The sequence below is a fragment of the Parasteatoda tepidariorum genome, chromosome 10, assembly GCF_982258835.1.
Source record: "Parasteatoda tepidariorum strain Cologne lab strain chromosome 10, Ptep-v5.0, whole genome shotgun sequence".
Classification (NCBI taxonomy): Eukaryota; Metazoa; Arthropoda; class Arachnida; order Araneae; family Theridiidae; genus Parasteatoda; species Parasteatoda tepidariorum.
In genome coordinates, this window is record NC_141764.1 from 76,757,342 (window position 1) to 76,783,009 (window position 25,668).

The window sequence follows — 25,668 nt, forward strand, 5'->3', positions numbered from 1 at the left end:
CCTCTCGTGCCGGCTTGCTCCCGACACTGATATTTAAAGAATTAGTCTCGCCCTGACCAGACCCACAAGACAATAATATTTATCTGATTACATGATTGTAATAATAGTGATAAAATAAATTTTAATATAAAACTGGTATAACAAAGATTTTCTAACATGAATAAACTGCGTAGCACTTAAAATGTAGAGACGATGTATTTACTCTCGTTATAAAAATAAATAAATGTGTATATATATATAAAAAATAGGGTTATATATCCTTTGAGTAAATATTACAGAGATCACTTTCCCATCTCTTATCCAAACAAAGAATTTCATTCAAGGTTTCTTCACGTCCGACATCTAAATTACGCGCTCTCCATAGATGGCGCTAAATAAAGACAAAGGTTCTGTTTTTATGTGAAGCAGGTGTTTCGTATTCAAAGAGTGAGTGAACGAGGATTCGAGAGGACTGTGTTGGAATAACGAGAATTTTAGCGACAGAGTGATGTCGGGCGATAAAGGTAAGGACAATATTTGTTTTCATGTTTACTTGGAATTTTATTTATTTTATGGAATTCTATAATTGGCAATAATTATAAAACTTTATAATTGTGAACATATGAAGTTATTTCTTGAAAAAGATTTTATAAAATATATATATAATTTTTTTGAAAACAATTGTGGTAGTTAAATTTTTTTTATTACGTTTATATTATAGTTATTTTAAAATGTGTCATATTAGCTTAAATTAATACCCAATTTAAATGCTTACATAGTTCTATAAAGGAAAATCATTTCCCACTTGAATTATTCTTGGAACATTATTATTATTTTTTAATTTTTAAAAGAGACAAATTAATATTTTTTATACCGTAACGCTTTCTTCGAAAACTCATTGTGTATAAACATCAATATAGTACATATAGTTTAACTCATTGAATTTTTGTTAAATAATATTGGGAAAGAGCTCTTTAATTAAAAATTAGCAATACGTTTACAAAGAAGGAGAATATGCTTATATGCAAGTAAAACTTTAACATTTATTTTGTTAGTTAGAATTTTACGGCTTAGATATTAAATAAAGGGTATTATATTTGTTTATTTTTAATATCAGTTTAAAAATAAGTTAATGTTATTTTTTAAACCATAATTTGAAACTAAATAGATATGATATTAAAGAACATTAACAGCTGCATACAGATATAAATATAGATTTTAAAATTTGGCATACCTTTAGTTTCCATGAAAAATAAAATAACTTTTCTTTTACTTTCTTAGTAACTATACTTTAACTTTTTTCTCAGCGAGAAATAGGTATTTCTAAATTTTCACAGTCTCAAAAAAATATAACAAAAACATTTTTCACATCGTGGGAAGCATAGTCAAAACGGAAATATAGTTGAGCTGAATTGTTGTTATAATTGTGTTAAGATCTTTAATTTTCATCCGGAAAAAAATTATAACTATAGAATCAAAATATGTGATTCTTAAGTTTCATATTAATAAGCGGATAAAAATAAACTTAAAATTTATTGGTAACGAATTTATAACATATTGTGACGTTTAGTTGGAAAAAAAAGGAAATGCGTTCTTTTATTTTATTTCTTGAGATTTAAATGAACTTTTCCATCAACAGTAAATACAAGAATTCGATCAAATCCATGTTTTATAAGCATTTTAAAATCACATTTTGATAGAAAGCCACTTATCTTTAAACTCGCTAAATATTGCTTTAAATTAAGAATTTAGCCATTACTTTTTGGTTGGTCTCAATTCATCTTCACCTGTGACTGTACACACAAAAATTTTAATTTTCCATTTTTTTACTATGAAAAAGTGAGTGACTTCTAAAAAAACAAGACTGATGAAACGTATTTTTACGGCATAAAAAAAGCCTAAAAGTCCTTATATAATTTGCTTACTTACTTTTGGTTTCGGTATTTTTTCATAAGTGTCAATAATTATCGGACATTGTTTAAAGATTTCGTAATAGTATTTTCTTATCACCAGTTGGTATTTTAATAACATATTATATTTTACTATATACAACGTCAAATTCAATCTCCACTGGAGTATATTCTCCAATTCATTAAAAAAAAGTCAATTAATTTAATATTATGAATTTCGTGATTTTCAAGTGGGTTAAAAGATTAGCGTGATTTCTTAAATTATTTTGCGTTGATTACCTTTCTAAAGTTTTAGTCAAGTAACATTAAATAACAAAATTGAAATACATTACCTCAACTATTATTTTAATTTTTGTTTAATACAATTGCCTTTTTGCAGTCTTAAAACCCCAGTATTTACATTAAATTTAAAAGTTTTGGCTTACAGCAAGACCGGTCAAAAGAAAAAAGAAACTGAAACTTCTTTTAGCAGCAAATGCTTTTGAAAAATTTTACTCTGTAAAATTGTTGGCTGAATTTGAAATATCATGCTTGAAGCATTTAGAAATAATGTTCTATTTTAACCATGCAAAATTAACATAGACTAAAATGGGCTTAGAAGGTTGAAAGATTTTGTTCTCCGTTTTTTAGCTATCACTATAGTTTTAAAAGCATTCTTATATAGACATCGTAATTCTATTGCATGCTTTCAAAATTTACTGGTAATTAAATCAGAAAATTCTCTCCTTAGTAATTTCCTCTTCTCATTTTGGCCATTTCGAATTTTGCATGGTTAAAAATGACATTTCTAAAAGCTTCGAACATGATGTTTGAGACTGTGCTAACAATTTTACCGTGTAAAATCTTCCTAAACATTTACTTCTAAAAGAAAGATTGCTTGCAGAGAGTTAGTATCCAAGCATTTCCATATTTTTGTCCAACCTTTGTATATCCTTCATAATAGCAATACATGGTTACAATTACAATTGTATTGTTCAGATTGAATATTAATGAAATCAATTCCTAATTTGTGTTGTTTCACTTTTTTTGCCCATGTTCCATTCTTGCACTTAGATCCTAATTCCCCCCTATTTAACTCTTCAACTAAATTTTTCTACGTAAGAGACATTTTGCGATTAACTTTTTCTTCTTTCCTAAAAACGCGATTTCAACCAAAACAAACAACTCTGACCTATTTTATAAAACGAACATCTCATATAAAGGTTAGTGAGAATCTAACTTAGAATCCAAACACGCATGACAATAAACATAATAGTTGGGATTAAAAATATTTTTAACGCTGGAACTTTACTTCAACAATGACTTCCCTTTGGAAAAAAAGCACAGACAATAATCAAACCTCCAGTCAATTTGTTAGCATTTCTGTTCTAAATGTAAAGATTAGGGTATACCGGAAGACATAATGGTTCTCTTTTGTTGCCACTCACTGTGGGAAAATTTTGAGAAAAAAAACTAATAAATGCATGATGGTAGGAAGTGCTTCAATTTAAGTAGCCATTACCTGGTGAAAGGACCATCAATGATGGATTTTTGATCGATACATTAGCCTTACTTTCTCCCGAAATTTTGATCTTTAAACGGTGAGTTGTTGAGATTTCTATTTTGTTTAAAGTTTTTTTGGTAGTTCATTTGTGTAAATAGTTTGCGCAATAGTCCATGATGATGACATGCCGTTCAGCAATTTCGAAAGAGGATTTTTATGTACCTGAGGAAACATTTTTGCAACAAAGAATGGGTTTAAGAAATCAATTGATTATAAATATGAACTTTAAAATCCAGCTTCTACCGGAGTTCAAAGTTTTTTGTAAAAATTTATAATAGTGGTTTGGGTTTAAATGTATTTTTTTTTTATTAATTTAAACTTATTTTCCCCAATACTATATATAAATGATTTAGAAGTTAATATGTAAATCTACTTCGTTTTAGCTTTTATGTAGTGTTGGCAAAATTACCAAAAATTCTAAAGGCTTTGGGATCGAAATTTTACATTGTATGTGGTATTTCGTAGTCACCTCTCATAATGTATATTTTTAGAATACTAATCAAAACAAAGATACACATTAGACGTAACAAATTTTAATTTTCAGTCAAGAAAGAACAAAAAGGTTATGTAAATGTAACAAATCACTACTGAAGGCAGAACTAGATACATCCAAAACTTCAAACTTGTTTGATTGCCGGTCGAAGCAGAAAAGATGAAAGGTGGTTACTGGGAGCACACAGAAGTTTCATGAGGCAATTAAAATGGTTTTGATATTTTCACCTCGTTTTCTCAATAGTGATTCTACAGACACAAAGACATTTTTTTTCTTCCTTGATTTTATTTGTCACCCTTTTTTACTTAATTTTTGAAAAGTTAATCTATCTATCCTAGATAATTAAAAAAATCAAGGGTAGATATTACGTAACACTGTATTCCTCAAACCATTTCTAAATGTCGTAAACATTTATTTGAATTTCAGCTTAATCTTATAAAACAGATTTTAATCACATTTACTGCTGAAACAAATACAAATAAAATAGATTTTATCAATGCATACATCTTTCAACCTTAAAATAGGACAAATATTTATAAACCAAACTGAATAATTAATTACCATCTTTGAATGTATTGATTTATGAGCTATTGGCACTGATTGATGTGGTGTATTGATTGATTATTATCGTTTTATTGATTGATATGTTATTTGCGAATGACTACGTGCATTGAAAATAGCTTCTGTAGATGCATAATTTTCTTTTACTGTAAAGTTTAACTAACATTGATTATCCGAACGGAATAATTAATTACATTGATTGATATTCCGTTTACGAACGACTAACTTTGATAAAGAAGATAACTATTTCACTTCCGATAGAAATTCAACTATCATGTCATGATACCAGTTGAAAAAAATAAACATTCATGCAACCTCTTCTACAACAATTGAAATCAGATAACTTAGGGTAACAGCTTGTCACGATTTTGGCCTCTTACGATCTTCTGTCTTTCATATAATTGGCAATTTTCTTAAATGAGCTTCTATATTCTTTTAAAGCAAAAGTACTAGGTTAAAGACTTCCAGGTTATTCTTTTAAATGAGCATAAATTTTTTTTTAAAGTTACACTCTTAATTTCGCTTGATTTTTTCGTGGAATAAAAAATATATTAAAACATAATTTTTGTTAACAATTAATACACAAACTATTTAACAAGAAAACTAAGTAAGGTTTCATAAGCACCTGGAAAAAGTGGTAGTGATAATAATAACAAAAATGTGTTTATATTATTATGTTTGCAGGTACCAGAATATTTTCTTTTCTTTAAGTAAATATATGTTGGTCCGAGGTTGCCGTTAATGAAATTATAATTCGATAGTGGAAGCTAATATTAAAAAATTTTCAGCTTTCTCAAAACAAAATTGATACCTGTTATCATTATTATCCAAGTGCGTACGAACCCTGTAAGTAAATACGTGAATCCCGACGGCCTTTAAAATACTCAGAATTGCCAAATTTATTTATGAGTGGTAGCAACATTTATGCTTTATTCTTATTTTTTTAAATTTATTAATTTAATTTATAATGATTTTGACTTCCACTACATATAAATTAATATTTAGTTTAGTGCATGGTAATTATATGATAGTATATTTAAACTTTTCACGAATTAAGGAACATATTTCTGCTTGTAATTTTAATTAAATTTTTATTTAACTATCATTGGAGAAAATCATCCTTGGAAGTTGGTAGGTATAAAATCTAAGAGTGACAATAAATTTCGAAAAGCCAATAGAAACTTTAATATATCAATTTAACATATTAAAGATCAAGAAATATATATTTGATTGTAAAAATAATTTGTAGGGGTGATCACACAAATATATGGATGGAGGGTATAATAATGGATGTTCTAATTATTGTAAACCTTTTCGTTAAATTTTAAAAGTCCTTGAGAACATTGCTAATACAAAGTTTCCTCTTCAGTTTATATTTTAAGAATCCTTGTCAGGAATGAAGTTAAAAAAGTCTACTCAATAGAAACCGTAAATTAATATTAAATGGAACAAAAGCACTACTGAGGAAACCAGGCCTGAAAACATCAAAATTTGTTTGATTTTAGGAAAGGCATAGAGAAAATGCAATAATATTGTTATAAATAACTCTAAGTTTCATCAGTCAAATCAAAACTAGTTTTAGTGATTGAATAAGTAATTTCAGGAAATAACCCTAGTTACATCAGCTCATCTTGATACCCTTGAATTCTTTTTTTTTTTTTTGAAAAATTCAGCTATTTTTCAACAAAAAAAACGATAGGCTTTTATACATGAGAATATTTCGTACATAAAAATAGTAAATGTAAAAATTAAACTTAGTAAACGTTGCCACTTTTACTTAGTAACCACTTACAAACAACTGAGTAAAATAAAATGTAACTTCGGTGAAGAATTATTTCAATCTTTCGTGTTGATTTAATCTCTCTCTTAAACATATATTTCTTACTGCAAATTTTTTCAAGACATTATGAAAAATACTAGCTTTTTCTTTTGTATGAATTTTAGAATTTTTAAGACAATATAATTTATGATCAAGTTGATTTATCAACTTGCCAAGCGTTATTCTTTTTTTCTCTTATTTCATTAAAAGAAATTTACGAAATATAACCTAAATAACAGCTTTCTGTTGAAATCACACAAAGTTTCTGACTCCAAACAATCCATATCTCCATTGACTTCACATGCTTTCATTCGGAAAATAAGAAGCAATAAAGTCAAAATGAAAGAGAAAATATTGGTCACATGATTCATAAAACTCACATCAAAGAATCACTGAATGGCCCTTATTATCGCATCATTTTTATTGATTATGGGTTACCTATTTCATTTCTGATGAAATTAATATCTAAAGCTTCTTTTGAGTGGGAACGTTTTATAGCCTTGAGGGACATTCGAAAGAAAATGAAAACTCTTTCATAATTTATGCAGAACGCCAGAATGCACAATTCTTTTTTTCTTATTGTTCTCATCCTTTCTTCTTTTCATTTTCGTCTTAGAACAGACGTTAAGAAAATTCTAATTAAATCTATTATTCTTCAGAGAAAAAATATAAATCTACCATCAACTTTCATACCACGGTACGAGTCGAAAAAATTATTACAGACAGTATTTTAATATCTATCTATTCTTAATAATAATTTCAACTTGCGACAGTGTTTCTATTCCGATATAATTAAATAGATAATATTTTTAATATTCTCTATTCGATACAAATATTTTAACTTGCCACAGTGTCTCTATTCCGATATAATTGAATACACGAATATTTTAACTTGCCATAGTGTTTCTATTCCGAAATAATTGAATAGATAATATTTTAATATTATCGATTCGATACGAATATTTTAACTTGCCACAGTGCTTCTATTCCGATATAATTGAATAGATAATATTTACTTTGAAAAAGAAAAATTATATTCATACATTTTTTTCAAATTCAGAATTTATTACGCTAGTTCTTTTTTTTTTGACTTAATCAATTCTGCACTGAGAAAAAAAAATATGGACGAAAACAGGATATGATAAAATGTAATTTTTTATTAACTGGGTAATTTTTCCGAAACGCTTCAGTAAGGATTTTACTGAAATTAACAATGAAATATTTTTTTTTAAATATGTGCTAAATTTTGGTAAATGTGGTAAAATTTGGTATTTTAGCATGATAGGGCATGGGATAAAAATAATTTATTCGGTTAAATTTTGTGTTTTTTGCTAAATGCGCGGTAATAAGAACTGCAATTTTGAAAACCAGAATTTCTAGTAAAGAGTCACCATATGAAAGGAAATATTATCCAAAAAATAATGAATAATGCCTAATTAATTTTTTAAATCCCATATAGTTTGGTTTTTATGTCAGATTTAAAGAAAAAAAAACAAACAAACAGAAATATCAATATTATACAGCACGGTAATTTTACTAGAATATTTCTTCTTTGTGTGATTAGGTTCAATATTATTTTTCCTTCATTTACTATTATTTATTATTATAAATTTAAAAATGTATCGCATTTTTTCCCGTTTTTAAGTGAATTTATTATTTTAAAATTTATTATTTCTGTATTATGTATTATCACTACATATTAATTATTATCATTACGCATTATATCACTACATATTATTTATTATTACTAAAAATACATAACAGAGAAAAAAACGCCATTAAATATAACGAACATATTCATTCTATATCTATAATGATAAGGTTTAACAATAATATGTATTGATTATAATGAGAAAGTGTGGATCCTGTTTAACGTTAGTAATGATACGAAAACTTATTTCCTTCCTTTTAACTTTGGAAATTATTTAAATTAAACATTCAAATCATTTCCCCCGTAATACATATAATGGCTCATTAAATCAGTCACACTTTATTTTTCTTTATTTGACTAGTGTATACTTTTAAGAGTTTTTATTCATTCGCAAAGTCGTTATCATATCTTCTAATGATAAGTGTCAGAAGTTGCAATTATAAATATCTCTTCTCCGTCTGGTTAACGAGTTTTGCTAGTTTATTTAAAAATCTACCATTAAATCAGATTATTTCCTGTCTCCTAATTACAATTTTCTTCATGGATCGGACTTTAAAGTGTGTATTTTCTGTTCTTTTTGAAGGATGGGTAGTTAAAAAAAATGTTCTCAAAGCACTAATATTTTTAAATCGCTTTTACATTTTTATCTTTGTTTCGATGCTTTGATATAAGGAGTTATTCATGCATTTTTTTAAATTTTATTAAGCTCTTTTGTAATGTTTTTTTTATTTCTCAACGAAAATATCCACAGTTAATACTTGTCATTAATTTCAGCACTGAAACATTTAAATTACTGAATAGAATCTTTCCAAATAAGAACCAATGATCATATAATAAAATGGTTATTAAGGATTAAGATGTAAAAAAATTCAGAGTGGAGATTCACGATAGTTTTTCAAAAAGGTCAACGGAGTTTTAAAGGTTAATTAAGGTATTATCATTTTCACGATCTTTTTCAAATAAAAAAAAGGTTTAAGTAACTTCTATTTTTTGCTAATCTCACAAACTATTACAATAAAATATTATTAACTCATTGTATGAGGGCTACTTAAAAATACATTTTTGTAAGTGTAAGAAATGTTTGCATAAAATAAATAAAGATGGTAAAAAAATCATCATATTTGGAAGTTTAAACTCATAATTTCAGATGAAATGAAATTTACGTTATTATAAAATCAACAATTAAATTAAACAAAATTAAAACTCGAATATTTAAAGCAAAAAGGTCTTTGTCTATTTTTTGTATTTTTAAAATTTCTGCGAAAAGCATATGCTTGTTTTAATTAATGTAATCATATAGTCAAAAATTTCACTGACGAGAATTTTTTTAATTCGCGAATAAATTATACAATATCCTTAATGTACCATGCCACATTCTACTATATTATCATGATAATTAAAAAAAAACAATGTTCTTGCATTGAAAACCTTCTAAAAATTGTCATTAAGTTGGCGGAAGAGAAATGCAACATCTAAGATGACCTTTATATATAGTGACCTTTCTGTTTTGAGTGGAAGACTTTTTTTTTAGTGGGAGTAAAATGCATACTTAAATATTTACTTAATTATTTAATAAAAGCGATTTTAACTACCACGGTATTAAAATAATTTAAGCACATTGATGTTTAAAAGACCTAATTTTAGTTCATAATAATCTAACAATTCAAAAATAATCTATCCTAATTATGAATGCTAGAATTCATGCATATTATATAAGGATACATATTTTAAAAAAGTTATTAGATTTGTTGAAAATAAATGCTGGTAATTTAAATACAATAAATTTTAAATGTAAACAAGAATTTCATGTCAAAAATCAAATTTTTGTTAAACTATCTCTAAATTAATTTATAATTAGTTTAAATTTTTTTATTTTAATTACAATTTTGCTTTTTAATCTCTGATCTCTACAACTGATTGTTCCGCTTTTACTTGCGACTTTGATTGCATTCACGATTTAAATTTACACGTATTTTTCACCAGGTATAATTAAAAAAAAAGTGAAAACAAATGTGAAATATTTTCACATTAAACAATTTTTATCAGTTGGTTGACGAATAACTTACCACAATTTTTTGTTTAAACTTCCTGCTTTTACAATGATCACTTAGGCAATAAAAACCATACACCCATAAAAATAATGTTAAAAATAAGATTCAAAAGACTAGAATAAAAATAAATCTTTCCAAGAATATCGATTAATGTTTTGACAGAACAAAGACTCCTTGTGGGTGTTTTTATTTTCCTTTTGCATTTTTATGATCTGTAATATCTTTTTGAAGGTGTTTACATCAAATATTTTGACACTTTTTAGAATCATAAATGTATATTTCAGGTCAATAATAAAAACGTATCTTGCTTTTGTTTGAAAAACTTAGTTTCAATAATAAGATAAACGATAAAGTGTTATTTTGGATTTGAACTTATCTTACTCATAAAAAGTTAATACCATAAAATTATTTTTACGAGTTAATTCACTTTACTTTTAACTTGGAATAAGAATTGTATAGCGGAAGTATAATAAAACAAAATTATAAATTAGTCTCCAAATGTAAACTACCACTATAATTTTAAATTTTTTAGGTTATTTTAAACCAGCTTAACTTATTGTAAATCATACATACCACAGTACCCCTGTCACTCAAGGGTATATCTACAGATGAAGTAGTGGGGTCATTCTGTCTAAGTCTAAATTGAGAATTCATGAAAATACATATACAGTAGGGAACCGATTATCCGGAACGATCGGGACCATCGCTATTCCGGATAACTGATTTTTCCGGTTTTCTGAATCGCTACAAAAAGCTGTTTTTTTAATGTTAAACCCAACTAAAAAAAAATTTTTTTTTGGAAATAATCTTAAAAAGAAGAAAAAACGATGGAGTAATACACTAATGGTTATTTTCAAAATGATGGTAAGGTAAACATCTTTCAAAAAAGAACGAAAAATCCTAAAATCTTAAGAGGAAAAAAAAAAAATTTTTTTTTTTAAATGGCGGGAAAATTTATCGAATTTCGTTCCGGTTTTTTGGTTAACCGGTTTTTTGGTTTGGTTTCCGGATAACGGGTTCTGTACTGTATTAAGATTAATCGAGGAGCGAAGCATTTAGGTAGTTACTTGAATTAGACAATATATAGCGCCCACTAGCTATCGATAGTGACCAACTTGACCACCTTTCAAAATTATCTTACTCACACAACATATATGGGTGATTCTCACGAAATATGACAATTTACAGTCTCTTGATCCTAGATCTAATACTATACTACTCAAGAACTTTTTTAAAAAATTTTAATAGCATTACTGTTAGTATTTTGAAATGACCTCGTATTAGCATCGGCTGTTTTGTATTTTTAAAAAATTTAATTGAATTTCAAAATGTCATTTTCCTGGTATGTCACAAAGAATATTTCCAATAATAACTAACTTCAAAACATCCCATAATTTTTTTAATATCTAATTTTTTTTTTTATCTCAACCGCTGTAAGTATTTCTAGGAGGGTATTATTTACAAAAACTTTGTTGAAAATAATTTTTTCTGTCAATAATTTGTTTGTCACAGGAAAACCTGTCATTTTCCTGGCTACTTTTATTTAGTGATTTATAACCAAAATAGATGGCTCCAGCAATCAATATCTTATGTTAATAGATTGATTAGATCACCATCCTATCTGAACGTGTCTTATTGCATGAATAAAGTACTTTCCAACTTTCTGGTTCAAAACCTATTTCAAAAAATTTTTGAAGTTGAGTAGATTTTTATGTTGTTATTTTCCTGTCTTCTTGAAATCATTAATAACATAAACTACATAGATTAACCTGAGTTATTTCACGAAGTCCTGTTGCTTTCTGCAGAATGTAAACATCTTAGGCCGAAATGTTAAATTAAAGTAAAGTTAAATGCTATATAATAGAAAATTGTCATTATCCTGGCTGTCATTTTCCTGGCTTATAAAGGCCAGGACATTGAAACAGTTACCAGAAAATTTTTTAAGCTGTTAAATGTAACGAGAGAAAGCAAATATTAACTTAATACCAAGTTTATGTAAGATTGTAATATGCTTGAATGTAATCAAAGTTATTTTAACTTCAAGTTAAAATTCGCAACAGGACGCAGTAAAGGCGTAACAGGCTAAACAAATTTTGCAACAGGACGATTAGTTTAGTCTTCAAAATTTTTATAAAAAAACCAAATTAAAAACGCCTGTTTCAACAGTTTTTTTAAATGATGAACAAAAAAATAGAAACAATTTTAATGAAACTGCTTTTTCTACCATTAACCATGAAAATAAGCATAAAATTAAGTACTTCTGACTTAAAATATCTCTCAACATCTTTAATTTATAAATTGCATGTCATATTCTTGAACGCAATCATCACGTTTCATAACATAAATTGGTTTTACTATGACATCACAATAAAAAAAAAATCTTTATATTGCCCAAGCCAAGATTTCTATTTCCTCGTTCATGATTTGATTGTTAAAACTGAAATGAGCTCTGCTTATTTAATTTTTTTTTATTAGTTTCTTTTTTTAAAGATGGTAACAAGGAAATAGCATGCTTTTTGTAAAAGTGACAGCGATAAAAAGAACCTTAATCTCTTCACTCGATGTGTGCTTATTGTTACAAATTTGGAGCACAAGGATGATAATAAAGCGCCAATCATGAAAGTTGTCAAATTTTGAAATTCCAGCCGTTTTTCATTGCCATAATTTATAAATAACAAATTTGGCACAATTTTATAAAGTTTCGTCAGCCCAATTTTAAAATGTAATGGCTACAAATTACAATGGTGAATATTCTATAACAAAAATAGTATTGAATTGAGTTGGATAATCATGTATGTTTTTAGTTTCAACATTTAATTAACATTTTTGACTTTTAATAATTAAATCTAGCAAGACTGACAAAACCAAGAAAAATAATGAAAGTAGGAAAGCATGCAACGACAATATAAAAAAAAAACGTCGCGAGCAAGTTTTGTTTTTATTTGTTTTAGAACTGAAAGAGACTGACTCTTGTTAGGAAGAGTTTGAAAATTTTTTTTGGATGCAACTAATGTAGTTTTATAAATGAATATTCCAGTTGGTTTCTATTTCCAATTGCACAGTGGGCCAGAAGACCTTGAATTTTGGCCAAAAGTCAAAAATTAAATTTCAACTAAAACATGTTTAGTCAGCTTTAATATCACCCAAATTAAGTATTCATAATCATTCCAAACATTTTAGTTTACTTTTTGGACCGACAAGAGTGCAATGTAGTGAAAAATATGTTTAAAATTTTTTTTTTAAATATAACTTTTAAATTCATATTTCAGAAATATATATATAAATTTCACCTTTCTGTTACATTTTTATAAGAGTAATTAGTCTGAAAATATAGTACAATTTTTCAATTTGTTGAATTAGTTAATACTCTTGACAAACTTATAGTTTATATTTTATCATTTGACATTTTACAATGTTTGACTCACTTTCGAAACTTATCTCCAAAAAGTTCCACGAGGTAATTAGCTAAACTTTTTTTTGTAGTCTTCTTTGATGTTTCTTCTTTCGAAAAAACCTGCCCCATTTTGCCCATATTGCAAAGGTGGACTAAATATACCGAAAAACAAAAATTATGTTTTTTTTCATGTTTTCGCTTTATTTTGTAATTAATTCGGGTTATTCTGCAATATTACTTCAGAAATATAATTTGCTTTTCATTTTTAATATAAAATTACGAAAATTATTCTATTTAATTATTTAAACGCACTATATATTTTTTTTGCTCGCCTTATTTTAGCCGCCATCTTGCTTTTTTTTTTTTTTTTTTTTTTTTTTTTTTGTATTTTTAGTGTATTTTAAAATTTTAACTATTAATTTAATTTACCTGCACATAAAAACCCTAAATAAAAAACCTCAAATTTTGAAACAAATTTTATCGAAATACTAATTTTGGCCACTGTGAATTGGAACAAATCAAATTTTTACTCAAGTTTTTGTCAGAGAATTGGCTGAACGGTCTGGATCTAGACTAGCAGAATCACCAATAATTTAAGTGAAATTTTGATTTTGTGCAATTGGTAATCGAGAGACAATTGGGTACTTTCACTTCAAGAAGAAGATCACGTATACCCACATATTGGACCTATGACAGCAGAGTCAGCTGATCGTTTATAGGCAAAATGGCGAGTTAAAGTTGAGCTTAGTTTCTCCACATAAGTTAGAATACTAATTAGCTTGAAGTTAATTAAATACAACGCTGTATCGCACATCGAATTTATTGAAATATAATTCTATAACGTCTACATCTTTATACTTAACTTAAATTTGTTATTTGTTTATATATTTTATTGTAATCATAAAATATTTTTGTTTTGTGCACCTGGCAACTTCGATGCATAATTAATGTTCTATGTGGCTTCGTGCTTGTCTTTGTGTTAAGAAAGAAATATATAGTGAAAGAATTGAAATCTTTGTGTAAGAAATATAGAATTTGTCACTTAATTTTCTTATTCGAAATATAATGGAAAGAACAGTTGCTAACGTAAACAAATACCTCGTTTCAACAACCAATCAGGATCAAAATACCCACTCTACGTCACTTGCAGTTATCCCATTAAAAAAATACATTAATGTATTAAACTACATTAACTACATCCAAAAACAATTTTCATTTTCTTCCAAACAAACGCCAGTCTCGTACTGTTCGAAAACAAATTAAAATAAAATTTACACGCTCGCTTTTGTGTATATATATATATATATATATATATATTTGATTTAGACATTTAATTATTTGAAAATCAATTTTTTTTAGATTATCTATATAATTTATAAGCAAATCATTTATTTTAAGCCTAAAATCTAAAAGAAAGCAAAACACCAGTTTTCCTTTTTAAATAATTAAAAGTTATTTCATTTTTATTTTTAACTTATATACTTACTTATGCAGTACTACAGCCCGCTGTGAGCCTTGACCTGCTGAACGATATCGTTCCAAACCTTCTTGTTTTTACCTTTTAACTTTCAATTTTTCGCCTTTAAGGTGATTAGATCTTTGGTGGTATCGCTCAAATATCTGATTTTCAGTCTTCCTCTTGGTCTCAAATTTTAAAGGTTTCCATTTTAGAAGTTTTTTCTTAATTTCTATTATCATTTAATCTTTCAATGTGCCTCAACAAGACCAAACGTCTCGATTTATTTTGTTTTTAACGCTTACTATTTATTTATTTGTGATACTTTCATCAAAAAAATTCCCTGTATTTCTTATTAAATTTTTTTTTCAATACCATATTAAGAGACGGGATATTAGCTATAAAAAAATTGTGAATGAGTTCGTAAAGGGGGTTATCTTCCGTTCTTCTTTATAATTTTATAGGCAAATCATTTGTATTATCTGATAAAAAGCAAAAACGCAAGCCTATGTCACGCAAGGAAACCATATAATTTCTACTCTAAGTTCCCAGAAAAGTGTTTTTATCTTCTCTTTTAATCTTCTTTAATCTACGAACCTTCACTTTTTTTTTCAGAGTTAATGACCCAGAGGAGCAATTGTAGCGGCACAAATCACTTTTACTTTTTTTTTTCATTCTATATTTAGAAAGAAGAAGAGTTGAATGTGACCATAGAAGTCACACTATTTTGTCCATTTTAATCTGCGTGAACCTTAAAATTGCTTTCGAAATATGTCATTAAGTCACTCATATTAAAAATAGAATTTTTTTAGTAAAATGAGTTTTAGAAAGCGTCAATATGTTTAAAGTTTTGATGTAGAATATTTTATTTTGTTTTATAACCGTCGTTGTTACCAACCCATTTTTTGACTTTATCCCTACCAATGTTTAACTCCGTAGCCTTGTAATTTTGAACCCAATCGAGAAGACAAGAGAACTCCTGGATAGGACTGGGCGATATTAGAAATTATATATCGTGATATATCGTCAGTTTTGCATCGCGATATAGCGATGTATCGCGATATAGTATTTTTGAATTTCATTTACTTTAAGGCACAGAAAGTCAGATTTCTATCAAGACTTCATACGCATATTGATTTAAATCAATTTATAAATTTGAAAATATATATGTTTTGCTAAAGAAAGATATTAAATAAATTGACTAAGATGTACAAATCTTACTTAAAATATTTATTGAAAAAATGTGTGTAGATACAGAATGAAATATTTGCACTTCTTTATCGTTTATAAGGTATAAGCAGTCTTAATTTAAGTTAACCCCTAAAACACCCTTAATGAAAAAAAATATTGTTATTAAACAAAAGCTGATTTTAAAATTTCAAAATATATTTTAATTAAAATAAAAGTTAGATTGACTAAAAGCCGAAGTTTAAAATTAAAAATGTTCGAATTTTAAACTAAAAAGTAAACATAAGAATTGTAATAATTTCTTAAAATTTTCGTTCTCTGAAAGATTTCTCAGTTTAAAAATAAAAAGGGAATTTTATAAAGATATCTAGCTGAAATTATTGAAAGAGAATTTAAAAAATTTAAAAAAAAGTTTGTTAAGAAATTCATTATACACTTAAAACAAAGTGTTAAAAATATTTTTTTTTTAAAAAAGAAACTTTTTTTAACAAATCAATATTTGCTTGTACTATTATGCGTAAATAATTACAGAATTATTAAGTTCGATCGTAATGTTCAAATTCTTAATGAAGAAGTAAACACAAGTTTTGTTATATTTTCTAAAAATGATCAAGCAAATAACAAAAGATTTCTTAGTTTAAAAATAAAAAAATAAATAAAAGTGAAATTTATCAATATATTTACCTAACAGCATAGGAACAAAATTTAAAAAATAAGTTCGTTAAAAAATTATTTGTATGCTTAAAACAAAGAGCTAAATAAATTTTAGAAAAAAAATGCTTCTTAAACACTATTTTTATTATTATTTCATATAAATAATTAAATTAAATTAAATAATGAACGAACGAAAAACAAAGTAAGGCAAAGTTTCTTAATTAAATTCTTAAAAATAAAAACAAAAGAATTGTGATATTCGGTAATATATTTAGCTAATTAACTAATAATATAAAACGAAAATTAAAAAAAAATAATGATTTTACTCTCTAATAAAACGAAGTAGTAATTGATAAAAAAAAAAAAAAAAAAAGAAATGAATAAAATTCGCAAGCTTTTCAAATTCTTTTGAACAAATAAAGTTTATTGACTTATGTCCAAAAAATAAGTTTTGTTTTAACTTTATTTCTAAAAATAAAAACAACTCAAGATTTATAAATTTAAAATCAGTAATAGAAGCCCATTAAATTATTCGAAGTTTTATCCGAAAGGTTTTTAATAAATTAAAAGAAAGTAAAAAAATAACCTAACAAATTTATTTACTTTGTAATTTAATTCCTTATGGGTGCCTTAAATTAGATTTCCGATAATTTTCACATTTAAAAATATAAAAAAAGTTTTGTCAGAAAATAAATAAAAAACTTACCTAATTAATGAAGAAACTTTTCTTTATAAATTCTTTTCAATAATAGATTGCGTTCAGAACAAGGTTACGACGGCGATCACGAAGTTAATCCTATTGAAAATAATCTACAAGAAACGATTTCAAATCGCGAAGGTGCGAAAACGAACATGTGATATAACGATATAAGGTCTCAAAAGTGATTCTGATTCTACCGCTCATCAGTCAAGGCCGTCTCAACATAACGAAACAATATCGTCTTCCACAGCGCGAGTTGGCATCGGAACGTAAGAGAAAGTCCTTGCGTGTATCGCTATATCGTTATATCGTCTTCTTCACTCGACGGCTTAAATCAGATTTCTGATGCATCGCTTGGAATGAAAGTTGCTGTATCGGTTTGCCGATATAGGCGTTAAATCGATATGTCGCGATATATCGATTTATAGCCCAGTCCTACTCCTGGATAAAGCAATGAGAGAAATTTGCCTTGAACGATGGAACTAATCCACAATTGTGTTACATGGAAAGGAAAACCTCCCATTGTTAGCCTGACAGCATGGGGAGTCTAACCCACGATTCCTCTACAATTGAGGATATTTTACGTAAGCACTGTGGTGTTATAGATAGCTGGTCTATCAGTGGGATTCGAACCCGGCTCCCGTCAATGGGAGGCGAGAGCTCTATCCCCTGAGCCACCACGACTCCCAACTACCATATTGATGTACAACTTGTGATATGAAATAGTGAAGATAGTGAAGTTAGTGAGTATGAAATAGTGAAGTTAGGTATGAATAGTGATGAAATAGTGAAGATATGAATAGTGAAGTAGTTTCATTTAATTTTGGTTCATTGATTACTTTTTTTTTTAAACTTTTAGCTCTTGCGTAGTTTGAGTTAAAATGTTAGTATGTTCCCGAGTCAATTTTAACTCCTCGCATGTTTATGCCATTGTGTTTTTGTAAACTCTGGGACAATTTAGAAAGATAATCAATCAGCATTTCTTAAATAAAAAGTTCAATTATTGCTTGCTAATATTATTATTTTTATCTGTATATTTTATTATTTTTAATTAAATCATTATGAACATAATTTATTACAAATATCTAAAAACGATATCTACTAAAGTTCAGAATAAAGCACGAAGTAACGTTATGCTGCACTGTTAGAATTTCCATTCTAAAATAATGGTAAAATATGGTATGTCCATCCAATTAACCGTAAAGTTTACGGCAAACATTTTTTTTTTACCTTTACAGTTTTGAAGCCGTTTACAACTAGTATGGTTAAGAAACCACGGATACAAAACTATACGGTTTTTCATCATTAACATCTAGCCTGATTTCAAAATCGTAAAAAAGAAATTTAACTTGATATTGGATACAGTTTAGTAGCTTTATAGTGCTGCCGTATATGCGAGAATCGCATTTTAACAGTTCAGAGTCACCAATTGGGAAGTCCAGGACACTGGAAGGTCTTCATGTGTTGAAGGGAATGGAGTTTAATATGTAATATGTACCTAATAGCGATATAATATGTACTCAGCATATAATATATACCCATCATCAGGGAACTGAGTGGCTTTATTATGTGGGCCTAGTTGATAAGTTTCTCGCAGTTTGAATACCATCTTATTTACGGTTACTTGACTGTTTTGTTAGAATATGGTAAAATAGCAATTAAATAAATTGTTATTTAACCATTTTCTCCGGAAAATTTCTAACAGTGTGTGATAGCAGAATTAAAAAAATCGTACTTTTGATTGCCAATTTTGTATCAGATAAATATTTTGGGACAGATATTTACACTTGAACTTATTGTGTAAATAATTCATAACTTACTTTATTTCTTCACACTAAAGTATTACTACTTGAATTCAAATAACATGTCATACGATTTTTCAAACGTCTCATCATAAGGTCGTAGAAATATTAAATGAAAAATAGGAATCTTTGGAATATAATTCTGTCAAAATTCTAACAATGTAGATGAGAAATTTATAACAGTGTATACAAATAAGGTAAGTATGGTGGCAAAACATATTACGGTTTTATTTGTTCGAAAACTTTGAAGACGTACCGAATGACAGCAGGAAGTCTAACCCAATTCACAATAATAAAAAAAGGATAATATTCACGGTCATTTGAACTCGTGCACAAGCCCTTGGCAAAAAGCATTGTTACTGATATACCTTCTTTTTTTTCTATTAGAGTCTCAGAAATAATATGTCAGCATCTGGAATGAGTTTGTGTGTTTTCCAGTTTGCGGATATAGTCTAGAAATTTCATGTCTAACGGAAGAGAGGGTTCTGTTCTTTGTTTTCCTTCAGGAGGGCACAATAATCTAAGTCCGTAAAATCATTGCTGTTGGACATATTTTTCCGAAATCCATTGTGTTGTCATTTTTTTTTATAACGCATTTAAATTGGCATGAAATGAACATGGAGTATGAAGTTGATTAATTTTCGTTTTTATGTCTGAGCTAATTAAAACCGTGGCTCAAAATATCATATAAGTACAATTTGAGATGAAGACGTACGATATGATACTATTATTTAATAAGTATTTTATAATAAATTTCTGCTTCCACCATTCAAAGAGTTTTATTTCGTAAGAACTGTTACGTTTTCTTTTGTCTAATTTGTTTCTTTTTATAATATTTTGTGATGTTTAACTGTAACTGAATGGAGCAAAAAAGAACAACTTAGGACAACAAAAAAAAAATGTTTTTTTTTTCAATTTACGATATAAAGAATTATAATTTCTCCAAAGTTTCTTTCGGGAAATTAAGGTTTATTCAGAGATCGGAAGAATAATATAAATCTTCAAGAGAATCAATCTTTGGTAGCTTATTTATAACTGTTGACTTGTATAATTTATTTAAAAGAAGACAATTGCACAATATAAAATTTTAGTCTTACAATTTTAGTCTCTATATTGTTTTATTCGAGAAGAGGACATTCTATAGTTTCGGTTCTATAAACAAGAATCTTCCTTAGTCTCTTAATACTAAATGGTAGAGAAATAATGAGACAAACACCTGTTAAATGGTTTAACTAATAGATGATAAAAAAAAGGAGATAAGAAACAGGTGTGAGGGGATCTGGCGGGAACCCCAAGGAGCAACAGATTAAATTCGAATACACATCCACATATTGGCAAACAGTGGGATAGTGGAAAAATCAGGAACTAATCCTTATCCTAATAATTATTACACTTGTTTTTTTTTTATCTCCTTTTTATTTCATTGCTCAAACTCGTAACTCTGTCTCTATTGGTTAAACAACTTTGCACGTGTTTGTCTCTTTTCTTCTCTGCCATTATTTGATGTTTTGACACTGAGAAAGGTTCTTGTTTATAGAGACGAAACTATAGTATGTCAATTTCTGTGCTAGCATGTGTGCTTTATTAACTTTTATTTATTTATTTTTGTTGCTTTAGTTTTGAATATTGAATATCACTCATTTTGGCTTCATGATTAAAGTTTCGTAAAATCTACGAAAAGTTAGATTAAAGTTTATAAAATATGAGTTCATATTTTCTATTTACAAGAAGACGATTGTGCGTTTTTATTCATCAACTTAATATTTGCCTTAGAGTGTTAAGTATCAAAAAAGTGTTACATGTGTTTTTTAGGAAATTTACCTAACCAACTCCATCTGTTTTCAGAAATTTTACGAATCCAGTCTATCCCATTTCTGAAATTTTACAAAACTAGTTTAAATCCCTTTTCAAAACTTTTACAAAACCAACGAGATCCCATTTCAGTACAGCATCGATCAGTTTTTGAAAATATTATAAAAACAACTAGATCCTTTTAATAATATTTTACAAAACCAGCTTAACCTTTAGAGGTATTTAAAGAAGATATTCTTATTCAACCTTTAAAATTATACCAATCTTTTTATTTTTGGAAAAAACCACACTCTTAACTATTGTTTAAACATAGACCGCAATATCAAAATACTTTCAGATATATCTAAATTTAAATATTTTTAATTGGAATAATATTTATCTAGCAGATAGCCTCATTCCTTACTCAATTACGTGCAGGTGCCCTAATTAATCTAGTGTTAAATCTTTTTTAACTAAAAGAAATATTTATTCGTTTAATTTAATGAAATTAAAGGAATAACTGGAATATAATTGTTTTTACAGTTTCAGACGAACAAGGATTATTTAGTGTTCTATTTTATGCGTGGTTTAGTTTTTAAAAATCCATAGCGTGAATCAGATCGTAGAGAAGCTGTATCATCATACGTTTTATTTTAAAACTAACGAAATCCGTTATGTCGTCAAAACACGGTTACTTTAATATATATCACACTTATTCTCAAAATAAAGAAAAAGATTAAGGTATTAAAAAATAAATTTAGCGACAAACGTAGCGTATCGACAGTTTTCATTACGAAGATTTATTGACGTTACAGATGGAACAAAGATAAGTTCTTTTTTGCGAGAAAATAATTTAGGAATTCTTTTAACCAAAATATCGTTTGCAGCACCAGGTAATAATTTAGGAATTCTTTTTACCAAAATATCGTTTGCAGTTCCAGGTAATAAATGGTCGACAAAATATCGTTTTAGTCTTACCAAATGATATTAAATATTATTCCATTATATGTTCCAGGTGAATGCTTTCTCTTATAAGGTCACGTGAGTGACACGCTTGAAGGTCATTTCCATTAGTAGAAAGTCATTTCCGTTCGCCTATATGAAAGATCAATGGCAAAGACATGAGAAAATATGTATTTATTACTGCAATAGAATGATCTGTCCCTCCATAAATATGCCAGAGATATGTCGCAGCATTTAATGAAGTCGCAAGTCATGAGAAATGGAGTTTCAGGCAATGAAATCGCGATTTTGTTTGATGACCATTCAGCTATATTGCAATACGAGTGTCTAAAAAATTGTCAATCATTGAAGATTTCAGTTGAAAAACATGCTAAATGGCACTTAAGGAAACTTGAAAAAAATGTGGTCTAGAATGGAAAGAAAATAGGGTTATAAAAAAAAATCTGATAGATTATTGGAATTATATTTGTATTAAACATAAAATCCAAAAGAGTAGTTTGAAATTTTTTTTTCATTCTTATTCTCAAATGTATCAATAATTGATTTTGTAAATTAAAGAATAACAGTTTCTTTTAGATTTTAATAAGTGCAAATTTTAAAAATTATTGTTTGGAAGTTTTTGACAGTTGTTACCTTTAATGCAGAAAAAGGCACAAGTGTTTCATGCTGTATTTCATAACCATAAATTATTAAAATACTAAATATAATCTTTTTTATTTATTTTGACCTAAATTAATACAAAGTAATGAAAAAAAAAGCATGAAAAATACGTTTAATACAAAATCTGTCTCATTAGGGTTAAAGTTTGCTATGATGTTTAATGTTGGTGCAAGAAATGGGAAATGGAGTTTCAGGCAATGAAATCACGTTTTTGTTTGGTGGCCATTCGGCTAAATCAGAATTTGTTTATTAGTGCGTCAAAAACAACGTCAGTATTTGATGAGCTTAGTGGAAGAAAATTAAAATTAAATGATATTTCAGTTAAAGTTAAATGACTTTAAGACAATTAGCTAATAACATTTTAGGGTATTTTAAAAGATATGTATTTTATTATTTATATAAACATCAGAAAGATGTTTTGAAATTTTTTTTCTGTTAAAACCGATTTATCAGCTAAGATGTGCGCTGGTGTTTAAAGAAGTGGCTAGCAATGTAAAATAGAGTTTCAAACAATGAAATCACAGTTTTGTCTAATTTTTCATTCAATGTATTATAAAATGGCATCAAAAATATCATCAATAGTTGATGAACTTGGTGGAACATGTTACATGTGATTTTAGTTAATTTGAAAAATGTGCTTTAAAATGTATAGAATAATCAGGAGTTGTTTTCAAAAAACCTTTCAGCTGAAAACCATCTTATTTACTGGGTAGTAGTATGGCATATGATGAAGTTGCAAACAATATAGAATAGGATCTTAAAATTTGAAATCAAGATGTTTGATTTTAAAATCACGTGAATATGAATTCCGATGTATAATTTTTAAGTTACTTGAACATGAATCATAATAGTGGCTTTTGAATCGTGTGAAAATGAAGCGCGATATTGGATATAAAATCGTTAAAATACAAAATACGATGCGCGATCTTAAATCGAGGAAATAGGAATCACGATGTGTGATTTTAAATCATGCGAATGTAACTTTAATTCGTTTTTCCATTGGTAAGAAAAGGATCAAAAATTCATCCTTTTTTTCTCGCTAATTCAAAAAAGACAAACTTTCAGTGAAAAGACGGAATTTTTTTTCTTTCTTAGCAGTAGTAAAAAATTTTCCGCGATGGTGACCTGGTTTCCTAAATTTAAATCGGTTAATCAGTAAAAATTTTAAACACGTAGTAATCAAACGTGACTTTACTAAAACTGACAAATGAATGCATTCAAAATATATGAACATATGATTTAAGTATTAAAATTTCCTTATAATAATTTTATTTTATTACATTTTAACATGCAATTTAGAATATAATCTATTCTTTAATAATTGTCAAGTTTTTTTTCGTTTTTTACTCAAAAGTGTTACTATTTTCTTCTAAAATAAGTGTCAAACACGTGACAAAGTATTTGTATATAAGAAATTCTTTTCCGAAATTCTAAACTATTTTCGGGAAGCGGAACCAAACTCGTCCCCATTGAGACCGATCACACCGCTACATTTCCTACTGTTGCCAAAAAAATCATAATAAAAGTTGGAAACGGTCGAATAACTTCAAAACACTTTCACTACAAAAGGAGACCGCTCGAAAAACATTACACTATTATTCAATTATTTATTCGTGTCCCCTGGTACGTGTTCTGAAATAGAAATTTTTACTATCGTTTTTCCCTTTTCGACAAAATTAGAAAAAAAAAGCAGACGACATTTTCTGTATCAGATATAATTTATGATGATGTATAAAACAGATGGGAGCATAGCAAATCCAATATAAAATTTCTCAGATTTTGATTACCTTTTCTGGAGTTTAAGGTTTAGTTTTGTACTTTATATGCAACACGCATTTTGTCCTTTTTTTTTTCTATTTGCATTAAACAAGATGTTCTACAAATGTAAAACTAACTTACAGACGTTAATGATTCGTAAAGGGGGACTAACATAATCGATTTTTAAAAAGCTTGTAAGACAACTTCCTCCCGATCATCATTTAATAGCCCAAATCGCATTAGAGATTTAGAAAAAGAAAACTGAAGTAACAAAGCCAATAAAAACGGGATTGAATTCAGAACTTTCAATTTTATTGGGCTTCTATTATTTATTTTTATCTGGGGAGAATGTTTCGTACTTTAAAAGGAAAGTAAAAGCTTAATTGCTTTTCTATTGAAGCGATTTGGGAATCGTTGAGGGCATTACGTTTAACCAAAGCTGGGATTCTTTTTCTTTTACTATTTTATTTCGACTAAACCAAAATCGATTTTCTTTCCCAGAGGCATTATTTCATGCTTCTGAAAATCTATTCTAAGAAAATCAATGAGTTTAATTTTCGTTCTTCACTCAAAACATTTATAAAAAATATGTTTATCTTTATTTCCTTCTATAGCTAAAATAACTGTCTCCGATGCGAGCCAAAATTTTTGTCTCCTTTCTAGCCAAACTTTTTTTAAAGAAACAAAAAAAAGTTTTAAACACAATTACAATAGAAATAACAATAATAACCAGTTAATGAATATAATTTTAACATTCTGTTAAACAGATATGGATATATTCAATTTTTTTTCTACAAGTATTCTTTCAAAAATCGAATTAAATGATTTATTAATTTACAAATAATAAAAATTATACAAGGGTAGAGAAACAAATTTTTTAGCTATGAACAACGATTTATGATATTTTTTTAAAAATCTTTTCTATAATAAGCGTTTTTTATTTATTTATACGAAAATAATATCAAGAATTGCGACAATAACTATTTGTTTTATTGTCTACTATTGTCTTTAACCAAAGTTTTATTGTCTACAATGCATAAATTATGTTATCCCACGCGTTTTTTTCATGCTTTCAAAATTTATATTAGTACTAAATTGTGAGATTTAAATGGCACACAGTAAAAGGTTCTAAAAATATAAGTTTTGAGAGTAGGTTTTTTCTGATATTCTCCGTACCGATACTTAAAATGTTTCAAATTAATGTTAAGAGCGGGGATATTCCATCCTTCTTTTTTTGTTATAAACAAACGATTTTGTTTGTTGTTGTTGTTGACTTATTCCTCTTGGTCAGCCGC

The 25,668-nt window shown here is 27.5% G+C and overlaps 1 protein-coding gene across 1 annotated transcript in view; it reads left to right on the plus strand.

Moving 5' to 3' along the window:
* Positions 1–363: 363 nt before the first annotated feature.
* The window catches only part of LOC107439557 (low density lipoprotein receptor adapter protein 1), a 52,014-nt gene continuing 26,709 nt past the window's right edge, over positions 364–25,668 (plus strand). Inside the window, exon 1 of the mRNA XM_016052233.4 lies at positions 364–503. Coding sequence (XP_015907719.1) covers positions 488–503 — 16 coding nt within the window. The 5' untranslated portion in view covers positions 364–487. The remainder of the gene's footprint in view (positions 504–25,668) is intronic.